At 41.7% G+C, this 26724-nt stretch overlaps 1 protein-coding gene across 1 annotated transcript in view; it reads left to right on the forward strand.

The window, feature by feature from the left end:
* LOC139822233 (uncharacterized) overlaps positions 1-12629 on the forward strand; it is a 55209-nt gene extending 42580 nt beyond the window's left edge. The window contains exon 6 of the mRNA XM_071793849.1: positions 9632-12629. Within this exon, the coding sequence (XP_071649950.1) occupies positions 9632-10121 (490 nt within the window). The 3' untranslated portion in view covers positions 10122-12629. The remainder of the gene's footprint in view (positions 1-9631) is intronic.
* The last annotated feature ends 14095 nt before the right edge of the window (positions 12630-26724 follow it).

Consider the following 26724-nt stretch of genomic DNA (forward strand, 5'->3'; position numbering starts at 1 on the left):
GCGGTACAGATTGATGGTCTGGGTCTAGGTAAAGTCGTTAAGGTCTGCGGCGAAAGTTAGGCTCCAAAGTTGCGCAGCGTTGTACGGTGTTGCTTGGAATGATGATATTTAAATCGCTTCGATGTACTCACATTCGAAAAAAACCCTAAATGCATTGTTCGATTCTTTTTCCTATTCATACTTTTTGGACAGAATTATTGTGGAAAATGTTATTTAGCATTCTAACGAAATACGTTTTGTTCAAAATAGGGAATCTTGCGTTAAGATATGCTGAATGTTGTGAAATTTTTGGCCAAACTCGGAAACCTGCAGCGGCTGCAGCTCTAAACGTGAATGAGATCAGTTGATATTTTTTATTTTTGATGATTTGTTATTATAGCTTGCTCATTGCATCTAGGAGATATGCCTTCGCCAGCGCATCTCGTATATTTCGATCGTTACTCACGCGCAGTTCCGCACCAGTCGCAGTCTCGGCCCGGTCGTTTGGGCTCGCGGCTCGTCGTGGAAGCGTCTCAAAGAAAGAAACGGGTGGTAACGTAGGAGAAAGAGAGCGATTCCACGTTCCTCCGGTTCCGGAGGGCAAGAGGAGGGACAGGGCATTCATCTATATTAGCTTCGAGAGCGGACGGCCTGTCATTACCGCTGCCGCTCTGGCCCTCTTCCCCCTCTTCCTCTCCTCTCGAAGTCTCTCTATCTTTTCCGTCTCGCTCGGCCTACCTCTTCTTCGCAGCTCGCACCTTCCCTCCGTCTTTCTTTCTCTCTCTCTCTCTATCTCTTTCTCTCTTTCTCCTCTAATACTTCGACACAACTACCAGCATCAACCCCTCAACGCAGACACCTCCGACCGATACCGCCAGTCTCCTTGCTGGCCCATTAGCGGGCCGCATTATCAAAGTGCCAGAGGGAGACGGACAGAGCAAGTCGCGGGGCACGGCGACGGACAAGGATGAAGAAGGCTCCGCAGAAGAAGAGGTAGAAGAACGAAGAGGAAGGAGTTGGAGGGGAGGAAGACACAGGAGATGGAGAGGCAGCATCAGTGGCCGTGGCTGCTACGGAGCTAATAACCGCCGTTTAAAACGCAAAAACAAAGGTCTCGCCGTGCATCATCGGGGCTTTAGGCCCCAACCGAGGATACCCGCGGGAAGAAGAAAGAGGGACGGCGGGAGGAGGCGGAGCAGAGAGAGAGAAGGTTCCGACTCGCACACATTCGCACACACACACACATACGCGCGCATGCATACACGCTGTATCGGCCGACTATCCGAGGCGTCAGGGTCATTACCGGATCATTACCTACCATACCTACTGTGCGACGACGATGATGGCCCGAGCTTGCGAGCACCACCCCGATAGACCCCCTCGCACACATACACACGTACGTAGATCCCCGTAACACGTATCCACATTTCCACTCACATCTAGAGCTCCGACTCGTCGGGCGTTAACGTCTCGTACCTTTTCTGCGCGCGGGCTCGCTCGTGTACATGCGTATACGCGCGTGTATAGGTGTGCGGCGCACTCGCGCACTCGCACACTGGCTCCTTCGACGGTGCGGCGGTGATCGCGCGTCGGCCCGCTCGGCGGCAGCCGGGTAAATTACAGGCTCGACCGTATTTTGTGTTGTCTTGTTGTTTTTCAACGCGCCGAAAGGAAATGAGCGAGCAAACGCGTCACGCCACCCCGAACCTGCTAATTTCTATTCATATTTTATGGCTATTAATTTCTTCGCTGTTACACTCGCTCTCTACCCGTTTGCTCCCCCCTTTGCCCGCTCTTCTCTACCGTTCTCTCTCTCTCTCTCTCTTTTTTATCTTCGACCCTCTCCGGCACCGTTCTCCTTTTCTGCAATTCTTTTCTTTGCCTCTCCCCAATTCGCGTTTGTGCCCTAACTCTCGCCTCCTCCTGCTCCTCCTCTTTAGTGTCTCTTTCTGTCGGCTTCTGTCCCCGCTTCTTCTTTCCTTTACACCTTTCTTCCCCTCTTTTTCATCTACCTTCTAATATTCTCCCTTAACAGCATTCCATGTCGAAGGAAGAATCCACGGGACTTCTTCAGCTTCGCACTTCTTTCTCCCCGTCGGTTTCCTCTTTCGTCGAAGTCTTCACGCGATATGTCGCTCGCAGAGACATCCAGTACGCCCGTGAGCCGTCCTTTTTCTTTTTCATGGGTTTCACGGCTTTTCGTCTCTCTTCGTGTTCCGCCATCACGAAATCTCCGTCCTGAGCGACGCGACGACAGCTCGCTCGCTGTTGGTACTGTGAGAAGAGTTGTGTTAGCCATAAATCTCTCAATAATTCCAATGTAGCTTCCTCATTTCCTTTCTGTTTTTTTCTCTGAATTTAATCAACCTTCTTTTCGTAGACATCGGCTCACGAGCTTAAATGATCTCCACACATATTATTAGGAAACTTTTTTAGACATTATAGATTATAGCCTACTGATTGATATTTCCTCGCTTTAAAAAAACACCCTTGAAAAAGTTAATTTGATGGTCAGAAAAATGAAATTTTGATTAATCTTCTTAAACTTTTAGATACATGGGTGTAAAGTTGCTACCGAGTCTTGTAATTAAAAATATATTTATAAGAGAAGCAGCTACTTTTTATTAAATCGTGCTAGGGCACTGGTGAAGCTTTCAGTTTCGGATTAGAATGAACATTATCTATTCGATTATATTTGGAATATTGTCTTTTGTTTATCTTCAGCTGGTTTTTTGAAATCGTAGTATCACCAGAATGGCGAGGCATTCCACGAGAGAGTCTTGATAGTCCCTGTGCATGTGGGATGCGTGCGAGAGGAACCGAGATGAGTCAAACCGCAGCATTCGATGAATTACCTTCGGCCATCAGCGGGGTGTAACCTATTATTATCTACCACTTACCTAATGCCCTGTGTCAGCCCCGGGGTAGACGGAGAATAACAGGCTCTCTCCATTCGACGGAATTCCCCGCGCTTTAATATCGCAGGCTATTTCACGTCGCCTGAGCGCGCCGCGCGCGATTTTGGGGAATTTATCGACTAGGTGTCAAAAAGATGATCAATTAAGGGAAACCTTGAAATATCGAGCAGCACGAAGTACCGCGTAAGTTAATTTTGTCATCAAATTAAGATCAGATACGTTCTCCATTTTAATACATATCTTCCTCGCAATAACGTTAAAGTAACGTTATTATTGAACTTTAAAGAAGATTTGAAGAGATGTGTAGGTGATTCGCATTGCGCTATATAACCAGTGCCAAAAGCTAAGAATTAAATTTCATCGCATGCATTTGAGTTCGTTGAAAATCGAGACCTGATTTTAATTCGACACTACCTGCGCAACTAACCGAGGATCTTCTCGTGCGCGATATAATCACCGGTAGCGATTCCCGGCAATTAACATCGGCGGCGGTCACCAGTGCGTATAAGTGATTGCATTCTTATGCCGGCCGGCCATAATTTTATTATTTGCGCGCTCACGGAGCGAGCATGCAGATATTATGTGCGAATTATTAGTGTAAACGCGTAAACTTGCAGCCGAGACGAGGAGAGAGGCGCGGCCCGCGTGTGGATCGCTAATTAAATTACGCGATAGAGCGACGCAAAAGACGAGAAGTAAGGACGGCTTCTCGTCTATACCTAGACGTCGTTCTGCGCGATGATCAGAGACTTCGGAGACTAAGGAGGCTCGCGTGAGAAAGAACGGCGGATTTCGTTTCCCGAAAAAAGCCCCTCCGACGACGGTGCTGAAAAAAGGGCTCCGAGAAATTACGGGACATTAAGCCACGCGAGAATATACCATATTTCCTTGTCAGAGCGGCTTCGGGGAACGAGGAACAGATACATTCGAAAATTACGGATGCGGCTATTAACCGCTAAAAGCCGTCACGATGCCGTCAGTTTTACTCCAATTAACCCTCCACGGATCAATTCCTTTTTTTCTTTTCCCTCCCGATAAGAGAAGTGGACGCAACACACACGCGATTACACATAAAAAACTGTTCTTATTACTGGCTACGTCCAGGAAGTGTTTTTTTCCCTCAATTATAGCTGTCGGCTAGCTTATCCAATTTTAATACTAGTGCGATTGTGCGAGCCAATTAAAGATGCGAGAAATCCACCAGGTATATTAACTTAATTATATAATTCGAAGTCTACATTTTCGAAGTTCTTAGGAAATTAAAAATTTTATGTATCCAGTTTCGCCTGATTAAATTTTCTTAGCCAATAATTTTTCAATGAAAGACAAGAAATTTATATTTGATGATCATGGCGAAGATACTTATTGTAAAATTCAGTTATCATAAGGAGAATAAAGATTTTACATTTTTCAAGCTAAGCAGTACAATCTATAATCGTACACTTTTTGAAGAATAATTGGAGATTTATTTAATGCTTGTTTTGCCATCGAGTTTGCGAAAGGGCAAATGGTTTCTCTCTCTCTCTCTCTCTCTCTCTCTCTCTCTCTCTCACTCTTGTAATAGATTTAATTTGTCCGAACGCTGTGACGGCGCGGTTGGAAAAAAATTCTAGTCGACTATGCCGGATGAGTTTTTTCTTATTTATAGACTGGCCTCTCTCTCTCTCTCTCTCTCTCTCTCTCTCTGTCCTGGACAGCGGCACTCGAGGGGTGTAGCCGCGAGAACGTCATGGACATTTTAATGGGTAACGGCGGTGGCCTCTAATTAGAACGTTTCGACCGTAACCGCGCCATTACGGGGGAAAACGCAGACTCGTCAGATCGATGAGGAATATTTATCGCGGTGTAACAATTACGGGAGCCCTGGCATAGCGCGAATAGTAATAGGCGGCCGGCCCCGGAGGCCGCTCTCTCGCCCGGCGAACGACTGTAATTAGGGCTTTTATTGTCTGTACATAAGGAAGCTTTATGAAAACATTAAGGATATAATTCAAGGCCGGGGAGAGGCGCAGCGCGCTAGCACACTCCGCCGTGAATTGCAGCCTGGGCCTTAATGCACAGGAGACCCGTGTTGCTAGCGCGCTGCGTCATTTCCGTTTTGCGTATGCCACGCACACGAACACGCGACGGCGTGAGCCCCCACTTGTGTGCGAGACGGGGACTGCCTACCTGTTCCTCTCCGCGTATACGAACGATGTAATTTGATTCCTCGACTTTTCTGCGAGCTCCATGTGATTAAGCTATTTTCGAAGCTAAGAGAGATAGCGCGCCGCTGGCGAACGATGAGGATGGTAGCGCGTAACGTCTTCCGCGCCCTGGATTTACATCCCCTATCTTTATTCATCTGACACTTCTGAAACTGTAACTTTATTCTAAAACGAGCATCGCTAGTTTCTCCTTATTACAGTTACAACTATCAAGAAGTATTACTCATGTATCAAGATACAGAACTTTCAAACGAGCCGTGATATTATGTACACATGTACATTGCGCGTAATTTTTTAATACACATTTAAATTACGAGACTGTCGACTGCAGCCTTGCGGAGTCCCTGACACTTACGTTTGAGATCTCCAAGCTGCGCTCGCGTAATCGCGATCGAGATCCACGTTCGGGATCCGCCTAAATCACCGGCTCGCTCGCCCCGCCCTACCCTCCTCCACGCGATCCTTGCTATCCGCGAGATCTCGGATCACGATCGATCCGGGCGGATCGATACACGAGGCAAGTACCCGGGCAAGTATCCGCGGAACTCGGCTAATAGAGTTCGGGCCCTTGACAGCGATATTTCACGAGAACGAGAAGAGGAATGGCCGCGGACGGACGCGCCGGTGTGTGGTCCGGCACGTCCGAGTGGACGGCGATTAGCCCCAGGCCCCCCCTAATCCCTCCCTCGCTCCCCCCCGTCGCCGGTTTCACCCTCCGGGGCCAGGCTCCTTCCTCTTCCACGCAGCCTCTTCCTCTTTCCCGCTCGAAGCTTACTCTCATGCATCCATGTACCATCGCGTGCATACGCGCGTGCGTTTGTGTGTATTTTGCGTGTACCTACGTGTGCGTTATGTGGTGCGAGGGTGTGTGTATACGTACGCTCGTGCGCCTCCTCGGGTGTCGTGTTACGTGCTAAGCGGTACGGCCGAACGGTAACCGAGACGCGGACTGCACACCGGACCCATTGTTCCCGAGGCCTCCCTACCGTCCCTCCGCCTGCTCCTGCAGTCACCGCGTTCCCTTGTCCACCCCCGTTCACGTTCGTCAAGCTCCTCGGACTGGCTCGCGAATGGGTCTTTTGGCTCGAGTCGATTTGCCCTTCGTCGTCTCGATTCGATCGGGTATCAATACTGCACGCGATATAGAATATTACCGGCACCGGATATGAATGACTGTTACCGCTGCATTTTACGCACGGCGATTTTTTGGATCGACTTTTTGCAACATAACGTTAAGATGAAGGCGCTTTTGAATTACATGTAATGTAACTTTTGATAGTAATCGTTTTTGCTTAATTATTCACTCAAGAATTAAGTATAATGTGTTATAGTTCATAATATTTTAGCTACTTAATATCTTCAGAAAATTTCCGAGAAAATTATTTCGATTTTTTTAACTTCGCCTCACACATCTAAATAATAGATACACACGGAGAATTCTATAAGAAAGATATAGAATAGTTAAAGATCTTGCTGCCATTGCGATTGAGTCCCTCCTGGCAGATCTCATTTCTCGCAATTCTCTTTATTTTTCGAGTCTCGCGCAGTCACGGTGGTTTTGTCTCGCCCTCACACCACGGTTTTACGACTTTACGAGTCGGGGCTCTCGTCGTCGACGTGCCGGCTGGCAACTACCGAACGAAGGCTGACCCTTCTCTCCTTGACTGGGTGTCGCCCGGCCTGGTGACCCCCAGGGTAACTAGACCCGCGAGAGTCAGCTCCCCCCCCCCCCCGACTCTCTGGGTCCATGGAGACAAAATCATTACGGGTGCCGGTCGGGATTGAATTGTACGGTCCCGACGACGTCGGTCGCGCGAGATGATGAAGTGCTTTGTCGCGCCGAACGTTCCACGAACGACGATTATTCGACGTAACAGGTTAACCAACAATTTTCTACGAAAAACGCTAATCTTTCTTCTACTATTTTCTGCGATATAATGATTTTTCTGTCGAAATAATAATCTTTTTGTCGGGTTTTTTTTTGGCGCACGTTTGCAAATCGTAAATAGATTTTACGACTATTTCTTACAACGACAGAAAGCTTATATTTTTACGAGACCGCGGATTGAAGACACGGCCTGAAGTTCCAGGGGTGGGAAATAAATATGTTCTCCGGAACCTTTTTATTATGCACGCCCCTAAATTATTTCATGCACGAAATGCTGAGTTATCGAACGCCAGTTACGAAAGGCGTCTTCGGATATCTCGACGGCTGCGGGTTCGCGGAACTGCAGATGATCGATAAGAGGTATCATTCGTGGCCGGCCCATGCTCAAATTATCCAGCAGGATACTGGTATCAAGTTGTCTCTCAACCACTTGACTTCCGAGAAGCGCGAAGAACCGCCAGCCATCCATCGACGCTGCCTTCGTCTTGAAAGATCTGAAGATCTTAAGATCAAGTAGATAGCGAAACTCGGGGCAAATCATTAAATCTGGAAGGATGTTGAAAATACGCAGGACGAACATCCTTCCTTGCTGTTTAAGGGGATCCTAATATAGATATATGGCAAACCAAGTTGGCTCACGGTTTTTCAATGTTCATATCGGAAAGACGTTAATAAAAATTGCCAGTTTGGTCGAATACAACTCCCGTGCTAATTGATAGATATATGACATAGAAAACAGGATTAGAAATGTTGACATTACCGACGTCGAGGAAGTTCAGCCTTTACTTTAGGATCCCCTTAATAGAACTGGGTTTTAATTTTAACAGGAAGAGAACGACACGCTTTGTCTATATCTTCTCTGAATAAAATATTGGTTAAGTTGGATTGCTAGAAACTGACCTCCTCGACGTTAGACATTCATGGGAATTGGTTCACTCTCTATTATAACTCTTCTAAAATTATTAAGATATATTACTGAATTATTCTTCATTCACAACCAGTGTCTGATCTTAATACTAAAAATTACGTGATCCCAAAGGAAAAATGTAGAAGAGTGCCTCCTTAAATTCTACGGATTTATACTGGCCGAAAAGAAGATAGTTAAAGAATGTCATAGTCAATTAAGAAATCAAACGAGTGTAAAATTAAAGTAACGAAGCGGATTATTGGTTTGAAATTTGCTAATCGAACAAAATGAACGTCTCGATCTACCTAGCGTCAAACCAATTCGACACGTTCGCTTTAAATGGCGGAAAACGACTGAGACACTCCTTCAGGCCACATCGAGAATCCATCAAGCATTCTGATTCGCTCCTACGGCCTTTGCGCAATCGGTCTTACCTCGCCGGGCTTGAAATCGAAAGCAATTACGAAGCGCCGCCTCGGATTTGCGATATCGTAATGAAGCCGTAATAATTGAGATAGACCGGCCGATAATCGGCGTGTCCCTACACGCCGCTCCCGCGCGTAATCACGAAAGTAGGAAGTGACTCGCCGTGATTCCGCGCAATGAGACTTGGTCGTTAATTATCGTCGGCGTGAAGGGAAAGAGAGAGAGAGAGAGAGAGGGAGAGAGAGCGGGAAAGAGAAAGAAAGAAATACAGAATGACCCTCTCGCCGTTCGCGACGCGTTTTCATCCGTGATCGGCCAATAATCCGCTCGTTAGCGTTTCTGCCGCGCGATAGTAACGAAGCAACGAAGGCGCGTCCGCGCACAATCGCGCGTAATTAACCCTAATTAAGCCCGTGTCTAACGCACGAAATCATCCATCACGTTTGTTGCTTTGGGGGAGAAAGAGGTTCTTGCGAACGTCGTTCCCCGCACTCTCCCCCTCCCCCCATCTCGCGCGTACGTCTCTCTATGAGAGAAAAGCTCGTCTTAATTACCCGCCATTCTCTCTCTGTCTTGTCTCTCTGTCGACTATGCGTCCGTAAAGGAATCTCATTGATTTACTCCCTTTTAAGTGCTATTAATGCCGATAACGTCGATCGATTAATCAGCCGGCGAGGGCCGGCCTCTCTCGCCTTAAGAACGGACGATTTTATCTCGCTCTGTCTCGCGTACCCGCGGCTTCAGACGATTTATTTGCTCGCCCGGCGCGATCTTTGCCGTTTCGGTCGATTCGCCGCGTGCAGGATCGCGACCTCTCGGTCGCACGATTGCGCGGCCCCTAGTTCGATTCCTCGTCTAATCGCAATGCCGAGCGGACGCCGATTCCCAGACGACTCGTGCGCCAGATTTAAAACAAGTCTTTTACCTGACTGTCTACTCGATTATTCCGTTAATATTATTAATGACACGAGGTGATTTCTCTCTCTTGCTTAATATCTTCGGCATCAAAATTACATTATTACGACTTGAACATTACATCCATAAGTACTGCGATTCGTAATGTATACTTTAAAAAGAGAGAGAGATAATATTTGACAATGAGTCCGATAATGCACATAATAGGCGGAATTTAGCATACATTACGAGACCTATACCAAACTAAAATAAATCTAAAGAAAATCTTCTATACTTGCGATACAAAGTTAGGAAACGAAGAAAGAATTAAGAGATCTACCCTATATATTTCGAATGCACTTGTCATCCATCTATTCCGTACGCTGACGATTCTTGTCCTTTATTATTTCAGAGATCCTATGGAGCTTATGGAGCAGCAATTGGTGAGATGCGGGGTACCCTCGGTAAGAATCTACGAGCATCTCGCTATGCCGTCGCCGCTTATGGTGGCCGCGGCCGCGGCCGCGACACTGGGCGCTCAGCAGCCGTCCGCGCAGCAGCAGCAACATCATCAGCCGTCCGCGCAACAGCAGCAACCGCACGAGAACGCCGGACACGCGTTGCCGCCCTGGTTGTCGCCGGCGTCAACGGCGCTCTTGTACGGCAGGGGTGCTGCCGGCTCGCCGTCGCCCTATTCCACCGCCGCCGTCGCGGCCACCTCCGCCGGCTTCTCGTATCCGACGACGCTGTCGTGGCCCTGGACACCAACACCACCACCCCCCGTCACGATGATCTCGCGACGGTCCTCGCCCACCACCGCGACCAGCCTGAGGTACGTGCCCTATCCACCGACGGCCAGCACATCCCCGCCGCCCCGGACACGCCCGCCCTCCCCCAATTAGCGATCCCCGCTAGCACCGACGACACCGCGACTGCGGAATCATCGTTCCTCCTCCCTCTCTCTGTGATCGCGGAACCAACACCGACATCGGAACTGGAACCGAAATTGTTCCAACACGTTTCTATCTCGCCAGGGGCATGACGGAGCGCGCACATGCATACAATTTATCGTCGTCGATAATCGCGCGTGGCGATATGGAAGTAAGTAGCATCTCGTTGCACTTTTGTTGTAGCGATAAACGAATAAGGAATTCGGGATGGAATCGGAAAATGATGATCAAATTATTCGCGGCCGTAAATAGGATACATAAACATTGAATTGTGCAATGTTACGAATGTAGTTTTATGAGTCTTTATTATTGTTCTTCAAGTTGGCTGGAAAATCAAGTTTATTTGCCATCTTGAAGAAATTATTTTCCAAATATTATTCTTATAGCCTCTGAAAGATCTGAATCTTATTAATTTAATTAAAGTATTTCATAAAACGACATACATCAGTGACAACTCTATTATAACTATTTCAAAGTTCAATTTTTAATCTTTCAGAGTTTTGTTAATTATTGTATTATGCATGTAATTATTATATATTAAGATAAGGTATGTAGATTGAATATGTGTATTTATTATTTGAACATAATGTGTTTGGTATAAATGTACCTTTCTTGTTAATTAATAATTTTTAATTAATAACTTTGTTAATTAAGAATTATCATTATTAGTATTATTATGTTATAATATATTATTATAATTTTATTATGTTGTGTTTATTAATAATATATTAATAATATATTAACAATTTCGTTAATAATAAATGAATGAATATTATTTATACATTTTTAGACCAAACTCTTTTCTGGAGGAGAACCAGGAATATTAGCTTCAAATCCATGATTTTTCTTACATCTTCATGATATTACTTAGTTCCATATCGTATATACGTACAAGAGAGCAACGGAGAACGATGAGTCGTAATGCGTCGCTTGCGACTGCGAGCGTGTTCTTAACATTCATGTTTCCCCTTAACATCTAGGTGCGACCAAAGAACTATCCCTAGCGCCCAGTGTGTTAATCGCGGACCGTCTGTGTGTAACGCATAGATATTTATATAATATAATATATAAATGTAATTCTGTGTATACATGTCGTTCCATTAATATTATTCGCGGGGCGAACGTATTGGCAACGGCCGTTGAAACTCCGTACACGGATTACGCGAAATACCAGGTGTCCTAAGAAATTACAGAACTGGATATGTGCGAGAGTTTGCATATATATTCATTCATCTCACATTCTAAAGATTCGAAAAGTTATATCCGGATATTTGAATGTTCAGGAAACAACGGAATCATACATTGATAGCGAATTCGGGCACTTGCACTAGAGCACACTGAATGCGCACTAAGGCTTGTTTATAATCTGTTCTTATATTTAAAATCGCTTAAATACGCATTTAAAAACTTTGTAGCTAATAAAACAATCTGCATGGATACTGTATAGATCATTTTATTGAGAAGAAGCTAAGAAGTATTTCATAAAGTATTTAAGATGTTCTGTAAATATAAGAATTGACTAACAAGAACAAGCCTTAGTACACACTCAATGTGCGCTATTGCAAGCGCCCGAGTTCGCTATAAGATATCCAAAGATCTAAAGGAGATGTATGGGATCCAAGCATTCAGATACTCGAGGTTGAAGTAACGAATTGTTGTAGTAATGTGATGTGATGGAGATGAGTATGGTTGATGTAAGGTGATGAGATAGGGTAATGATTTATTGTGGTGGTTGTGATGTGATGAAGAACGATATGATTTATGTAAGGTGATGAGATGTATCCCCAAAAATACCATCTGAGTCTCTCTACGAGTCACGGATGGTATTTTTGGGGATACTTCTCTCGGCTAATAACTCCACGAGTATGAGCCCAATTCGATTCTTGGTGGTAGCATCGATCGGCCGATGAGAACAATGAGTATTTTTCGGCTCGCGAGAAAGCGCGTTTGCCTAATTAGTATGGTGCCAGGCTGCCATCTTAGTAAAGGCACTATAGGAGAATCGAATTTCTTCGCAAGTCAATGTTATCGTAAATCTCGACGTCTCGCTGTGAACGGTTTAACGGTAGGACATATCTCGCCCCGTGTCCGCGTAATATCTCATCATAGAGATTTGCGAGTATCAGAGAGGATCAGGGAGTATCTTTGTATTTTAGTTATCGATCTCGATTTGTAAATAATTCCGCGCTCATTAGAATAAACAAGTATCTGTTGTAACGTGACGATTGCGTGTATGTACATGTATGTATGCATGCTAAATATGTAAATGCGAGCGAGTGTGAAATCGTGCGTGAAAGAGAAAATGGTTCGACGTAACTGTATTATATACCGCGATAGTATTAATGCGCATCTTGTCACAGGATGGTGCAATTTGTACATAAAGGAACTTCTATGATAGCAAGTAGTTCAGCGCCATATTTCCTCGATGTAGCACGACGAAAATAAATGAATTTTCATTAATCTATCCGATTATTCAATCGCCTGTACCTTTTGCGTTTCCTTATTAACCTTCTTCCTTTATTATATATATTCTTTGTATATTCTCGTTTATAAATAAATTATTTATCGTTATTGAAAAACGTCTAATTGAGATTATACACTTTCTTTTGACTCAAACCCTAATCAACATTATCCTTAGAATATTATTATAAAAAAATCGATATAAGAAATTCCTATTATAATGAAATTTGTTATCATTAGTTGTTAATTAATTTCCAATTACGTATCAATTTAATGTGATAGATTTTACGAACTTGTTTGACAGATGGCACGTTATATCGTATTAAAAAATTAATAATCATGACACGAATTCTATGATATCAATACCGTCTTTCGATCATACGATCAAGAACTCGCGGAATTTTATACATTTTGCATTTTTTGGTTTCGCGGACGACTCGAGAGAAGAGCCATGGCACGCATCTCTCTCGTCACCCACTCTTTCTCCACCCGGTGTACGCCCTCGTCGCGCCACCCAGGCTTCATCGCACCTTCAACTGCCGTGTAATTCTGTTATACCTATCTGAAATTAAATAAATTCATTTCACGGCCTGTCAGCGAGCAATTATTCTCAGATGCGGCTGCTTTAAGGGCTCGGTTCGTTCCATGACTAACACCTTTTCTCACTTTCTCTCTTTCTCTCTCCCTCTCTCGTTCTCTTGCTCTTTCTTTCTGTCACTCGAACTCTCGGTTCAGTATCGGGAGCATGTCGCTATCGCCATATCGCATTGTACAGTCCTCCTCCCGTTGCTTCACGTCGCGTCGTTGGGCGCGTCGGGTCGCTGCACCGCAACTGTTTCGCGCGATCGAGCGCAGCCGCGGCGACACGAGACGCCCTTTAACCCTCATTCGAACGCGAAGCGAAATATGAAGCGTTAAACCAGATGCCAATAACGAGAACGCACATTGTTTTCTAATGTATACGATGACACTTCCGGCCGCAGTAGGTAACTTAATTAGAAAAGTAACGTACGATCAAGTTGATAAAATTGAGCGATAAGCGACAATGTGCATTATATATTTTCTTACACCTTGTTAACGCTATATTGCATTTTATTGCATATATAAGCAAGTGATATAAAATATTTAGAATCTTACTAAAATATCAAGCTTCAATGACGAAAGACTAGTAAATAATAAATTTATTACCAAAAGAATTTCCAATCCATTTAAATTTCTGTGAAGGTAACCATTTCGGTATATCCTTTTTGAAATTTGACAAACAGGCCAATCTAAAATTCTCATCAACTATGAAAAATAGCTTAATAATACTTTCTTTATTCACAAAAACAAGGAAACCAAGGTTGAACATCTAAATTGCACGTAGGGCGTTCACCAATTATTCCGAAGACATTCAACGAGTACTCGAGAGAGTCTTTTAAGGACCCGTTGAGTTAGCGATGGAGGACGCGGCGCGGCGCGGCGGCCAGGTAGAAGGAATCCACGGTCGGAAGAAACGCGAAAGGAGCAGAGAACGGCGGAGAAGAAGAAGAAGAAGAAGAAGAAGAAGAAGACAACGGTTTCACCGGGGCGCGAAAGCGATCGTGTGTTACGTCGTGATGGGTGGAGCGAGGTGAGAGAAACAGAGAGGCGGCTCCTGAGCTTGTAATTATGTTGATACGAATGATCTGCGGCGAGCCGCAGACCGACGAAGAACAACAGGAGAAGACGAGGAGAAGAAGAAAAAGAAGAATACGAGGCGCGGAAGGAGAAGAGAGGGTGAAGCCTCTAGCGATGCTCACCGGCTGCTCTATACGTACCCCCCATTTTTTCTTCTTTCTCTTTCTCGCTTCCTGCCTTTCTCCCTCATCGATACTTTCCTCCCCTCGTTTTCTCCTCACCTTCTCCCTCTTTCTTAATATCGTGTGTAACGTTCCCTCCGTACATCTACACATTGCTCATCTCTACACGCGACGAGAGAAAGAGAGGGAGAGAGAGAGAGAGAGGACCGAGAGCTTTAGGACCGTGGCGAAACCAGTTTAAGTGGTTAAGTGTAGATGTAATTGATTTCCATTTTACGAGGTTCTCTCGGGGAAGACGCTCCTCCACCCGCTGCGCTGTATCCACTCCTACCCCCGAGCAGTTGCAGCCTGTCCCGCATCCGAGCGTCTCTCCCTTCCTCATGCTCTTTCTCTCTCTCTCTTTCTCTCTATCGCATCTTCCGCCTCACGCTCTATCTCTTCCTCTCTCTCAGCTATATTTTCGTCTTTCCCTTTTTCTTGCGCCAGCCGAACACGCGTGCGACGCATACGTGCGCAACATCGAGCGCATAAATACGCATTAATGTATCGGCGGGTGCCCCTCGACAAGAGAGCGGCTTTGCCGGGCATAATCGTTTTCTCACGCCTCGTTCCGCGATGATTTCGGCGGGAAGGATGGAGGTGAAGTATTAACCCTTGCCCACCTCGTCGTACTTTGCGCGGGAGAGACGCGTTTTCATCCTCCCGCGTTGCAAGTGCGGAAGGGTTAATCGTCGAGATTGCCGGTGATTAATCGCGATAAGATCGCGATGTGAAGTCGATACCGCACGAAGCCGTACGACGAAATTAACAGTCATTTCCTATTTATGCTGATAGAAATTTGATAAATTACGAGAAATATTTATATAACGTACAGATAGTCCCCTAAATGGCAGAAGTTGTAGATCTTAACATTTATAGTACTTAATTATTCACATTTTCTTTACTAACGAAATGATATACCAAAGATAAGATAATCTTTCATCAAAAATTAAGGAATTGAGAAAAGGAAGCCGAGACAAAAGTTAAGAGCGTTACCTTAAACAGGAAATAAACGCATATGCGTTGATGCAGGAAAGATTAGAAGCCACGGGATTGATCGATGAACATTGAAAGTGCTTAGGTTCGTAATGAAGGCCCGGCGGAGCGGCACGCAATTACGCGCGCAGTGATAAAAGTTGGTAACGAATTAGCAGTTTGTAAAAATAACTCTCGCTTCTGACAGCTCCGAGACGGAGAAAGTACGAGTGGGGGCGAGTTCTTACGAGCTGCTCGTTTCGCGTCGCTACAAGTTGTTCTTCGGGGGCGAACGAATTTACGATCGATACCTTAATTGCAATCGAACGAGCTATTTTGAGGGCCGGCAAAGGTTAATGCACCATTAAGAAGCGCGTTACAAAAAGCGATGTCCACGCTCGTTGTCTTCGAACTCTTTCTTCCTCCGATCGTCCGATTTCTTTTTTTTCTTTTTTTTAAATTAAATTCTGTGATACTCGTCATTTTCGGTGATTTGTGATTTCGACAAACGTCATTTATAGCCAGAAAAACAGGTTCTCTAAATAAATGTTTCTTTATTTCGCATGTTATCTCATTTATTTGTTTCAATTTCGGCAACCTTTCACGAACTAGCAAGTAAATCTTTCGTTTGATGTGAAATGATTGGGTTAGTGCCGGTGTCGGCACTGTCAGACAGGAAAAGCAGAAAATTCAAGGAGCTAGCGTCATAAGAAAACGATGCATCGCGCGTAGAAGGGGAGGGAGGGGTGCAGCAACAAGAAAAGAGAACGGGAATAAAGTCGCGGAGGAAGGAGAGGCGAGGGAAAGAGAATGAGAAAGAACGAGAGAAATAGAAGCACTCGACGGAGAATATGTAAATTAGGAACTCCGTGTGAATGCGGAGATTTATGGCGGACCGTACACATTTCTGGGCGCAATAAATATCAGTAAGTAGCAACGCGCGGGACCGCGTTCGGATCGGGTCCTCCGCGCGTTTCTCCTCTCTTTCTCTCTCCGTAAGTATACACACACACATCTCACTAATACCAACGTCCCCGCTAATGTCGCCACCAACCGCGGTTCATCCGCGCGGTGCGCGATATCGCCAGAGAAATGCTGGAAAAAATGATTACGGCCGATTACCGAGATCGGTGAAGACGAAGATGGAGAATTTTCGAGTACCTAAATTATATTTAAACGATATTCGTAGTCTGACTACATTCCTTACGGATAAAAATTATCTTCTCGACATAATCTAACATAAGACACAAAAATATACTTAAATGTTGGATATAAAAGTAAAGAAAAACAGTACACAATAAAATTTATTTCGAGAATTCGAAACATTTTCAAACATTCAAAGAAACCCAACGAAATTCCATCAGTCAAAAATTTGATTATTTTAATTTTAGGTACTACAAGTTAATCTATTTTTAATTAAGGAACATGTAAATAAGATATTCATTACAAAAATAATCTTTACAATGAGCTAGTTAGAAATAGGTATCGTTCTTGGGATTTGTTGGTTTTGGAAGTGACTTTGATAATAGCCTCAATCTAAGAATTCTAATTTCACATTGTCACGATCACCGTTGGTGGGACAAACAACGAGACGAAAGCACGCAGAATCCGAACGGAATGGGACACGAAAACGGAATGGTAGGGCCGAGTAGGAAGAGAGCCGTCGCCGTCGGAGGCTCCGTGGGTGGCTGAGAGATCTCCCTTTCCTTCTCCCTTCCTTCCTTTCGCACGCACGCACGCATACGCTCGCGGAGTCGGCGACGTTTCTCTTAACGCATCCTGCTACTTCGGTAGGTGACGCCCCTGCATCTCGATATCCCCGTAGCTCTTTTTGTTCGAGCGCGAGCCGAACGCAGCTGCGGCAGGAACCGTGAAAACAACCGCAAACCGTGAAAAAGAACGCGTCGATACGATACGATAGTAGAACGAAAAATGCAAGGCTGCGAATTTTTAGGCCGTAATTCTATTCCGCTTATTTTTAAATATTGAAATGAAATAATACGACAAAATAAATTTTCATATTATTTTATTTTATATATCCGACTCTCCAAATATCTTATCGCGCGTTCCATTCGTTAATTTTTGTGATAATTGTGCAAATTCATCGCGCATATATATACATATATATAGTATAATATATATACGTACATTATATATCTATATATGTAACGTATTTTATATTTTATATATATCACATATATCATATATATTGTATATGAGCCAGCAACGTTTCAGGAAGACTTTATTACTCTTATATTATTATACGTTTTACGAGCCACGATACTGAATTTATTCTCATCGACATCGTCAGGTGGTTACGACGCATTCTTTTGCGCTATAAAAGTAACCGTGAAACGCGATCAATTACAATCTGGTCATGCTCTAGCCACAGAAACTCATCGCCGACCGCGATTACGCGAAATCGAGACAAATTCGCGCGTCGTCTTTGTCTAGGGAGTTGCCCTAAAAAAATATTACTACATTTATAAAGTAATTTTAATTCAATATAAAATCAGTGCTTTGGAGAAAACGGCACTTTTAAATTTTATATAAAACTGTGTTGAGAGAAAGAGACCGTGTGAGCAAGTGGCAGACAGAAAGAGAATAATCCAGCACAGTTTGCTAGCCAGTCGACGGATTATTAATTAGCTCGTTTAAGAGATTATGCTGCTCGAACGGCAACTTCGGAGGACCGATGGAAGATGAAGAAGAGAGAATAACGAGAGCGACGATTAACCTCGTCAGCTGGGTCGTTCTTCGCACCTGCTCATACGAGACGGAGAAGAATTAACTGTCCCCGAAGTCAGCCGACTATGATAATCGGACGAGCTATGACCTAGCCTACGGTTTAGAGACGATTGCATAAATAGACTTTTATCGTAGATCAAATTTCTCGAACCAAACGATATTATTTATCACGAAAATTGAATTTTCAGAATGAACGTTATGGTTGTAATAATTTTCGTTAACAGCTGCAGGCACAGAATAATAGATTGCAAAAGATTAATTTTTTAGTACTTAAAAAATTGATGCAAGCATTTACGTGCATTATGAATGCATTGCAACAGACAATTAAGACTAAGAAGCAAATCTATTTTGCAAAATTCTATAAAACAAAAAAATAATTACTTAAAAAATCTCGTTATTATATTAAATATTATACAATGAATATCTTTTTGTTTTATTCTACTTATTTAATCCTATAATACTTCTTATAACGCTCTGAGTTTAGAATAGATTTATATTTGTAAATAAACGGTCGTAATTTTTTTTGTATGGATGCGAAGAATATTCTGTTTGCGAATTTTGATGAAGATTTCTATTTTCGTGTAAAGATGCGAAGAATTATTGGATGCCTGTTCGCGCCAGTCACTGAAAGACAGTGTTAAGTAGACGCACTAAAATATACGTTAATGGTCAATTACGGATACTCTATCTAGATTTGCATTAGTTATATAGTTAGCGGTAAGAATGTCTTTCTCTCTTCAGCGTGCCATCTGTCAGGATCAACGAGTCGTTGTTGCAAACCGTGTCGTAAATGCAGATTTTCTATGATGCAACTATGTGACAATAATGCGCTTAGCGCGGCCAGATTTATAGCCGCTTATGGGATTTAAACTCAACAGATTCGAACGGTTTCGAATTCGCATTCGCGTATCCCTCTTCCGCTCGATACTTCTCCGGCAAATTCGCACATTTATGCTTGGTACGGATATGCATAATTGCGCGTTTCGATAATAAATAATGATAACTATAATGCGCTTGATTTCAACGATCGAGATAAATCAGACTCTACCGGATTTAAAGTACGTGTAAACATAATTTTTTCATGCATTATATCATAAATTATTTTTTAAAAATTATTTTAAATAATTATTTTTATAAAATTCACAATTACGTAAGAAACTAAAAAAGTTTGGAAGTACTAAAAAGATCTTCTGGGTGGCACGGACAGCTTTTTAAAAATCATCGACACGAAAAGTCAAAGCTTCCGACGGTCAGTATATTTTTTCGCTTAAAAAAAAATTAGAATCGTAGTAACAAAAAATTAGAAATTGGCAAAAAAATAGGATGTACGTTACAGAATACGTAAAACGGTACAAAAACGGAAAACTTTTTAAAACTTTTTTCCCGAAAGTCCTTTCCCCGTCGGTCTCTACGCGCGTTTAAAAAGTGAATCTCTTAAAAAGGTTGAAAGGTATGCAAATTTTTACGAATAATTCGCCTCGGACAAACTATGCGAGTCTAAAAAAAAATCTTTGCGGTAGTCGATGTTAAAAGATGGAAAGAAAACGAAAAGAGTCAAATGCCTCGTAAAGAAATATATAATATCGAGATCGGAGATGAACATAGGAGTGACGAGGGTGGTTTATTATTTACAGCAGCCCATAAGGCGCGTCACAATAGCGGGTTTCTTCTTGAAAGTCCGACAATGTCTGTTAGGATTTACGACGCTAACTTTCAGCAAAATCATCAATGGCCAACACCTCCGCCTACGCGTCGTCTTACCCAACGCCAACGGCGTGAGAATACACGCACAAATATTTTCACTATAAATCCTCCTTTTTATCTGCCTGATCAGGTAATATTTACAATCTTCTGACCTAATCCGTACCCGCAAGCAGCGAAAATCCTAATCATGTCATGAATACCTTCTCTACCTGCTTCTACACCACGATTCTCTGGCCTCAACCGCAGCCACTCTTGTTAACTTTTATTTCCTCGCCTATCTCAGCATGTTTTCCTTCCCGGAAATCGATGAACATCGGTATATTTATATCGGAAATTTGTCACACAATCGCTCTTTAATGTAATGATAATAATTACGAATTTTGTAAAAATATTCAAATAGGTATAATCGAAAATTTAATTCCGTTCAAATGCTCACTTTGATGAAATCAATTATTATTAGATAACTGCAGTAATCATAAAGTCATCTGTCCTCCTATAAATGTAAAATTACGTCAGCGGCTGCGAATATATTTACAATATTTTATAATTATTAGTTTTGTGAACTACAAGGTTTCCTCTATTAGATTGATAAACATAATAAGTACGATTGATAAAGATAAAGTTCACCTCATGCTTATAAAATAAATTTGAGACAAGAAAGAATCACGAGACTAATTTCAAGATCTGATAAAAATTCATCTTTCTTCTTACACGTTTATTGTTCAATACAATCGCCATTTAGTACGACGTATTTTCTTAACGCCCATTTTTTCGTACAGGCCATAAAACACTTTCTAGGTTTCACTTGATTTTACTACGTACAACTTCAATACCGAAAAAGACTAGACCTTTTAACACCTTTTTTACTTTAGAAACCTGAAGTTCGAGGTAGTAGGTACTAAATCTTGTCTGTTATACTTATAGGTGCAGAAAAATTTCAAGTCCATCATCGTTTTCGTCTTTTTTCGGCTGCAACGCAAGCTTGCGTTATAAGTAACTTTCATCGGCTTATAAATTGTGTGCAACTTTCTAAATTCTGCTGCCGATCGTCGCTTTATATGCATTGCAGGGGCCCAATTCTGTACACGCTTACCGACAATCGTCGGTGTCGTTAACGGTGTCGGCGCAACTTTTATACGATATGAAAAACCTGCGCAACGACGCTTATCGAACCGATAGTTGTCGGTAAGCGTGTACAGAATACGGGCCCAAAAGAGCTTATAATTAAACGCGACTACATAACGACGAACACAACAAATTGAAACTTTGGACGCATAAACTAGACATTCAACGTGCTTCGAATGCAAGTTACAATGTGCTTCTATCTCATGAAGCTATCTTGTGAAGCGCTAGAAACCTTATTCATCAATCCACTCTCATATAATGAGCTATAAAGTAGAATTAATTCTTTCATTAGAAACGCAATCGAAGTCAAGTAGCCGAGAACTATTTGACGCTCGATAAATTTGTCTTGTAACAATATGAAGCTTAGCGGACTAATCACGACGGGCATCTCTTTCTTGAAGATAATCAGTGCTGTTCCCTTTTCGCGGACGATCCAGCGAACGGCGACGCTTACCCATCGGCCCCGTGGTGGTGGCGATGGTGGTGGTCGAATAATTCGGGGCGGTCGTTAGTATTTGCGATTAGCTCGCTCCGGCGAACCGGAAGGGGCGATTCTCTTCTCCGTGGGATTTCGCGCCTAATCTAGGTTGGATCGGCAAAGCAAAGGCTCGTCGGTCCCCCGGCCAGGATCGCGGAGGTTGCGCAACGTAATTTAGATCGATGATTTAGATTCGCGCCCACGATCGATATCATTACGCGGCTCTCCTTCGCGCGGCGCTCTCTTCCGTCATTCGATGGGAAAGATATCGGCGAGATACCGGCGTAGATGCACAATGCGCTCTTTCTTTTGCCGGCCTCTCTATTTTATGCACTTAGATTTCGTCAAACCATAAGTACAGCATAAACGTGCTGTATTACAAATCAAGCTAGTGTCTATGTTAACAGCTGCTATACCTTCTCAGCAATAAATTCCAAGCTTTTCATCATTATCCCTGTTTGAAGTTTTTAACCATTATATCCCATAAATTCAAGGATACAATAATGTCGACAGGTAAAATTTAGACCTTTATATATACGATCCTTTCTTTTAGCTCTATAACAGGGAACATCCGTTATCTTATACTTCAATATGGTAATTACTCCACCATCACTATGTGTGTACAAACAGGCATTGTGGTATCGAAATAAGTGAGAGAAAATTATTTCAAGACAGAAGGAAAAAGAAAGAGAAAGGCAAAAGGAACACATTGTTATATGATTTAACCTTGGAAAATTCTCGACAGAATTGTTGGGATAATTCATAGTGTCTCTCTGTCTTGACTCATGCTGTGATCAAGAAATAAATTATCCTGCACGATTTGACATAGATCGTTATATGTTCTGCTAATCCTCTAAACAATCTCTGCGAGTATATACGCCCAATACGTGACAAAAATGTTTTCAAATCTTTCGGCTGGCCGCGGCACAAGAAGGTTTTGGAATTTTTTGCGTTGTATGCATGACTCACACATATGCGAATCTTTTGATTTTTCGTGCTTATAATAAGACTGAAAACATTTGTAAAAATAAGTAGAATGAAAAAATTGGCTTATTTCCACGAAAATTTAAATTAAGACTGAGCAAATCTCGAGCTCGTTTCTTAGATATCTATACATGATAATAATAATACAATAAGGAAATAGCGCGGAATGTTTCCCTTTTCTCAATTATTTTTCAGCTAAAATATAAATGTTGAGTGATGTACGATGTAAAGTAGAAATATTTCTTGCAACTTTAAATACAAGATATTAACATTAACATAATTACGCACGTAATATTGTCTTTTTGTGTCCGTGGACAATTTTTATATTACAAAAAAATAAGTAGAAATATATTAAATTGCATGCAGACGCCGTATGTATGGGATTTTCGAGTGAAATTTTCAACACGTTTGGCCCTTGGGTGTTCCTCAGTGGGGTTTCCTGGGTTGTCCACGCGACACATGGAGAGCATCGCGGTCACCATTTATCACGCCGATTTTTCGTGACGATACCTAAACTTTGGGCAGTGTGCCCAAGTCCCTTATAGCCTGCTCGAATTCATTCAAACTTCCGTACCGTTCTATCGACAAATAAAAGCGCGAAAATGTCTATTCACGAATTCATAATTCAACTTAAATCGTCCAGGGAGAATTCTCCTAGGAGGCATGTCTTGTTGTTGTCACACGGCTGACGAGATTTCTATGTTGAAGTTTACATGTTGAAAATTGTTCTTTCATGGCTAACTTCATAAATGTCTCCACGTTTTGACAATAGCCACGGCGATTTTACCTTTTTGTAGTCGAACTAACAGAAGAAATGTTAGTTTTAATAGAAATTCTTTCGACTTAATAATTGATTGAGTTTAATAGAAAAGTAATCAAAGCCCAAAAGATAGAGAAAAAGTTTCATTTTTAACCAATATTTTTTTATTGTTACCTTTTAGTAATAAATTTTAGTTAGAGATTGTTTATCTGAATGTTTCATTTCCAACATTAAATATTTCATTAATGGAACCTTAAATTAAGTTTCTGATGGAACAAAATTGACTTGAAATTAATCAATTGAACAAAGATTTAATAATATATTTGCATTTTCGGAGCTTTCAATTAAATAATATCATATGGAGTATTATTTTATTAAATTAAATATTAAATTAAAATATGAAAGGACACAATTCTAGAACGCTCTATATATTAAACAGAGTCATGAGTTAATAAAAAATATCTACAGATATAGGCACAAAAGTAATAATTTAGAGACACATGCCGGATATAAAAAGCGACTTGGATTTAAATCATTCTTTTAAAAAATTCTTTGATTGCAAAATTTTGCGCAGAAAAACATTCGAAAAATTCACGAGCGAGAGCCTGCCAGAAAGTCCCGGAAAGACCTATCTGACTCCCCAAGGAGTTTCTTTGATCGCATGCTTAACGACGACAGTTGCAACGGACAATGTGATATCTATGGCAATGCAGAAGGCGTGTTTGAGCACAAACACTTTGCGATTTGATCCTTGCAGCGGGGTTCTACAATACCTCGATAAATTCATGGCCACCATATTCAGTCAGTATTGTAAAGAGAAAAAGAATAAAACTGACGATCCTCTTTTGGGAACTGGAAACTCTTTCGACTGCTTTAAAGCAACCTTTAAAGGCTGCTTTCGAATCATTCCTTTACACCTTCTGTGAACGGTGCAATGCAAAGAGAAAAAAATACGCAGTGAATATATTCAGGTAGGTATACGAGACTAACAGCTATAAACATGTCTGTCAACAGGCGTGTTGAAAAGAATTTAGAAAGATTAGCTCTAGATATATTGGATTTATATTTAATTCAGTTGATTAAACTTCGCTTTGTTTTGCGTGGTATTTGAAACAGCTGACATTAATCAAATTTTCTCTCTCTAAACAGAATATTAATCAAACTTTATTTTTCTAAAGTTTCGAAAAACTAGCATCGAGAGTTTGACTTTTCGAATATATAAGTAAAGAATTAATTTTAATAAATTTAATTTAGAATTCAACTTTTTTTGGTTTTTCTTAGATCGTGTAAAATGGCGTGGAAGAAAATTCTAGACATCACTTTTTGGAGAAAACCTTCTGAATGACTCATAGCGCACGCGACTCATTACTTCAGAAAATGTTCAAAGGATATTCCATTGAAAAAATCCTATTTTGAAACCGATCTTTTCATGGAACAAAAAATATATTAACAATGGAATTGGTGTGGTCTTTGTGTGGTACATAACTTCAAAGTCAAAAGTATTTCAATAGATCAGCACGTGTCAAAGATACTGGTAGCTACAGTAGCAGACAATTTAAGCGGCAAATGTTTCCTAAAGAGTTTAGATGAAGCGGCACTAAAAGGTTGCTACCTAGTAGGTAACGTTACACAGAGAAAAAAACCGAAAAATCCGAAAAAACACCCAGTCCGATAAGTTCAACCAAACATTCCACTAATTAACCAAACATTATTTGCTTCAACAATTTATTTAGTTTCTTTAATCAAGAATTAATTAATTCAACTAATGTTCAGCCAACCAACTAAAATGTTTAGTTGAACGTATCGGACCAAATACTTTTTGGGATTAACAAATTTTTTCTCTCAGTGTACGTGCATATACATTACCGCTCAAAAGTATTTACCTTAAAGAAATTTGACCAGGGATAAGTTCACATAAAAATTTTAATGAAAAAGTCAATAATTTGCTATATGTATGTATCGCATAGGTAGTTGTACATGTTATTTAAACAATGTTAAACAATGATTTTACAAGAAAATAACATTATTATTTAAAATTTTTAACATTATTTTAAATATTTATTATTTGAGATTTTTCGTACGCAAAATAATTACATAAAATTAGGAAGTAAGGGATTTTAAGGGATAACAACATAACGTTAATTTTGTATAAAATAATAATGAGTACGTACCATGCAATAATCTCTACTTTAAATTAAGTTTCCTGCAAAAAACTCGAATTTTTTCCTATTTTTTCTGGAGTGGCAAATACTTTTGAGCGGTAGTGCATATGTCTGTGTGTGAGCTATGCATTTAGATTTCATTCATATCATACTTCATTTGACTCTTAATTTAACGTCTTCAGCATGTTATCCGTCAATGTCAGCGAAGAATTGAGAAATTCGTCGCGACCGTAACTTTAATAGAATAGAATAAAACGAATTGGAGGGAAAAAGAACGAGCGTCGGAGAGAAAGAGAGAAGGAGAAAAGTTTATTTTGCCTGGAAATAACGCGCGCGTTGTGAGATACCGCTGAGAATTCGAGATTACCCTGTCGTCCTTCGGAAGCCGTCCAATTTCGCGCAAGCAAGGATTCGAGAAAAGGCGCGGCGGTGGAGGATTTCCCGGCGTTCAAGGAATCGTCACAAGGGCGAATCGTGGAAACTCGCCCTCTTATACCGACGTTACATCGTGGAATACCGCGGAGCAATTGCGAACGTGCGTTCGTTGCGCTTTTGCGCGAAAACGTCACGCCGATTTTTTCTAGACATGCATTGCATATAGATATATTTCGGTTCTCTATTTATTTAAATAAAGTTTATTTCATTCATACAGTATACCGCGGGAGAACTACGCGCGAGTAATAGACGGCTTTCTAACTCCCGTCGTGAATTTGGAACCGGCTTATCCGCCGTCTCGTCTCGGTGAAGCTAGCCAATTTCGCGAAACGGGACTTCGCGAAAGGATACGATTCTCGCAGATAAGCGCGCGTCCGTGACGGAGGAAACTGCGAATTTGATGGTGTGAAAACTTTGATCGTATTTTTTAGAAATTGATTTGAAGAAGTCCACGGCATTTCGCTGTGGACTTTCTAATAGCAATACATAATGATTATTCTTCATCTTCATTGAAAGATTCTTTTCATCGATAAAACGAAACTGCAATCAATAAACGTAAGAACCAGTGTAATATACATTTAAGATATTAAATTTTGCTTTGTTTGAAATTGTAAATATTTGATATATATTTATAATATTTCATTTATGAATTTCTGGGACATCATAAGTATTCTAAATGCTAACCCCTAATGTATTTTAGAGCAAGAATTTAAATTTTCGTCAACAGCAATGTAGGTATTGTTGTATACACAACCACCTATACATATATTTATTAATAAATTCAGCAACATGGAATTCCACATAAAGTTTCACATAAAGTAGCAACTATCCTGAGCTGGTCCCACAAACCTTCGGTGCTCCGTTTTATGTCTCCTCACGGGGCGTTTTGAGGAAAAGTCCGCGC

The sequence above is a fragment of the Temnothorax longispinosus genome, chromosome 11 (assembly GCF_030848805.1).
Source record: "Temnothorax longispinosus isolate EJ_2023e chromosome 11, Tlon_JGU_v1, whole genome shotgun sequence".
Taxonomy (NCBI): Eukaryota; Metazoa; Arthropoda; class Insecta; order Hymenoptera; family Formicidae; genus Temnothorax; species Temnothorax longispinosus.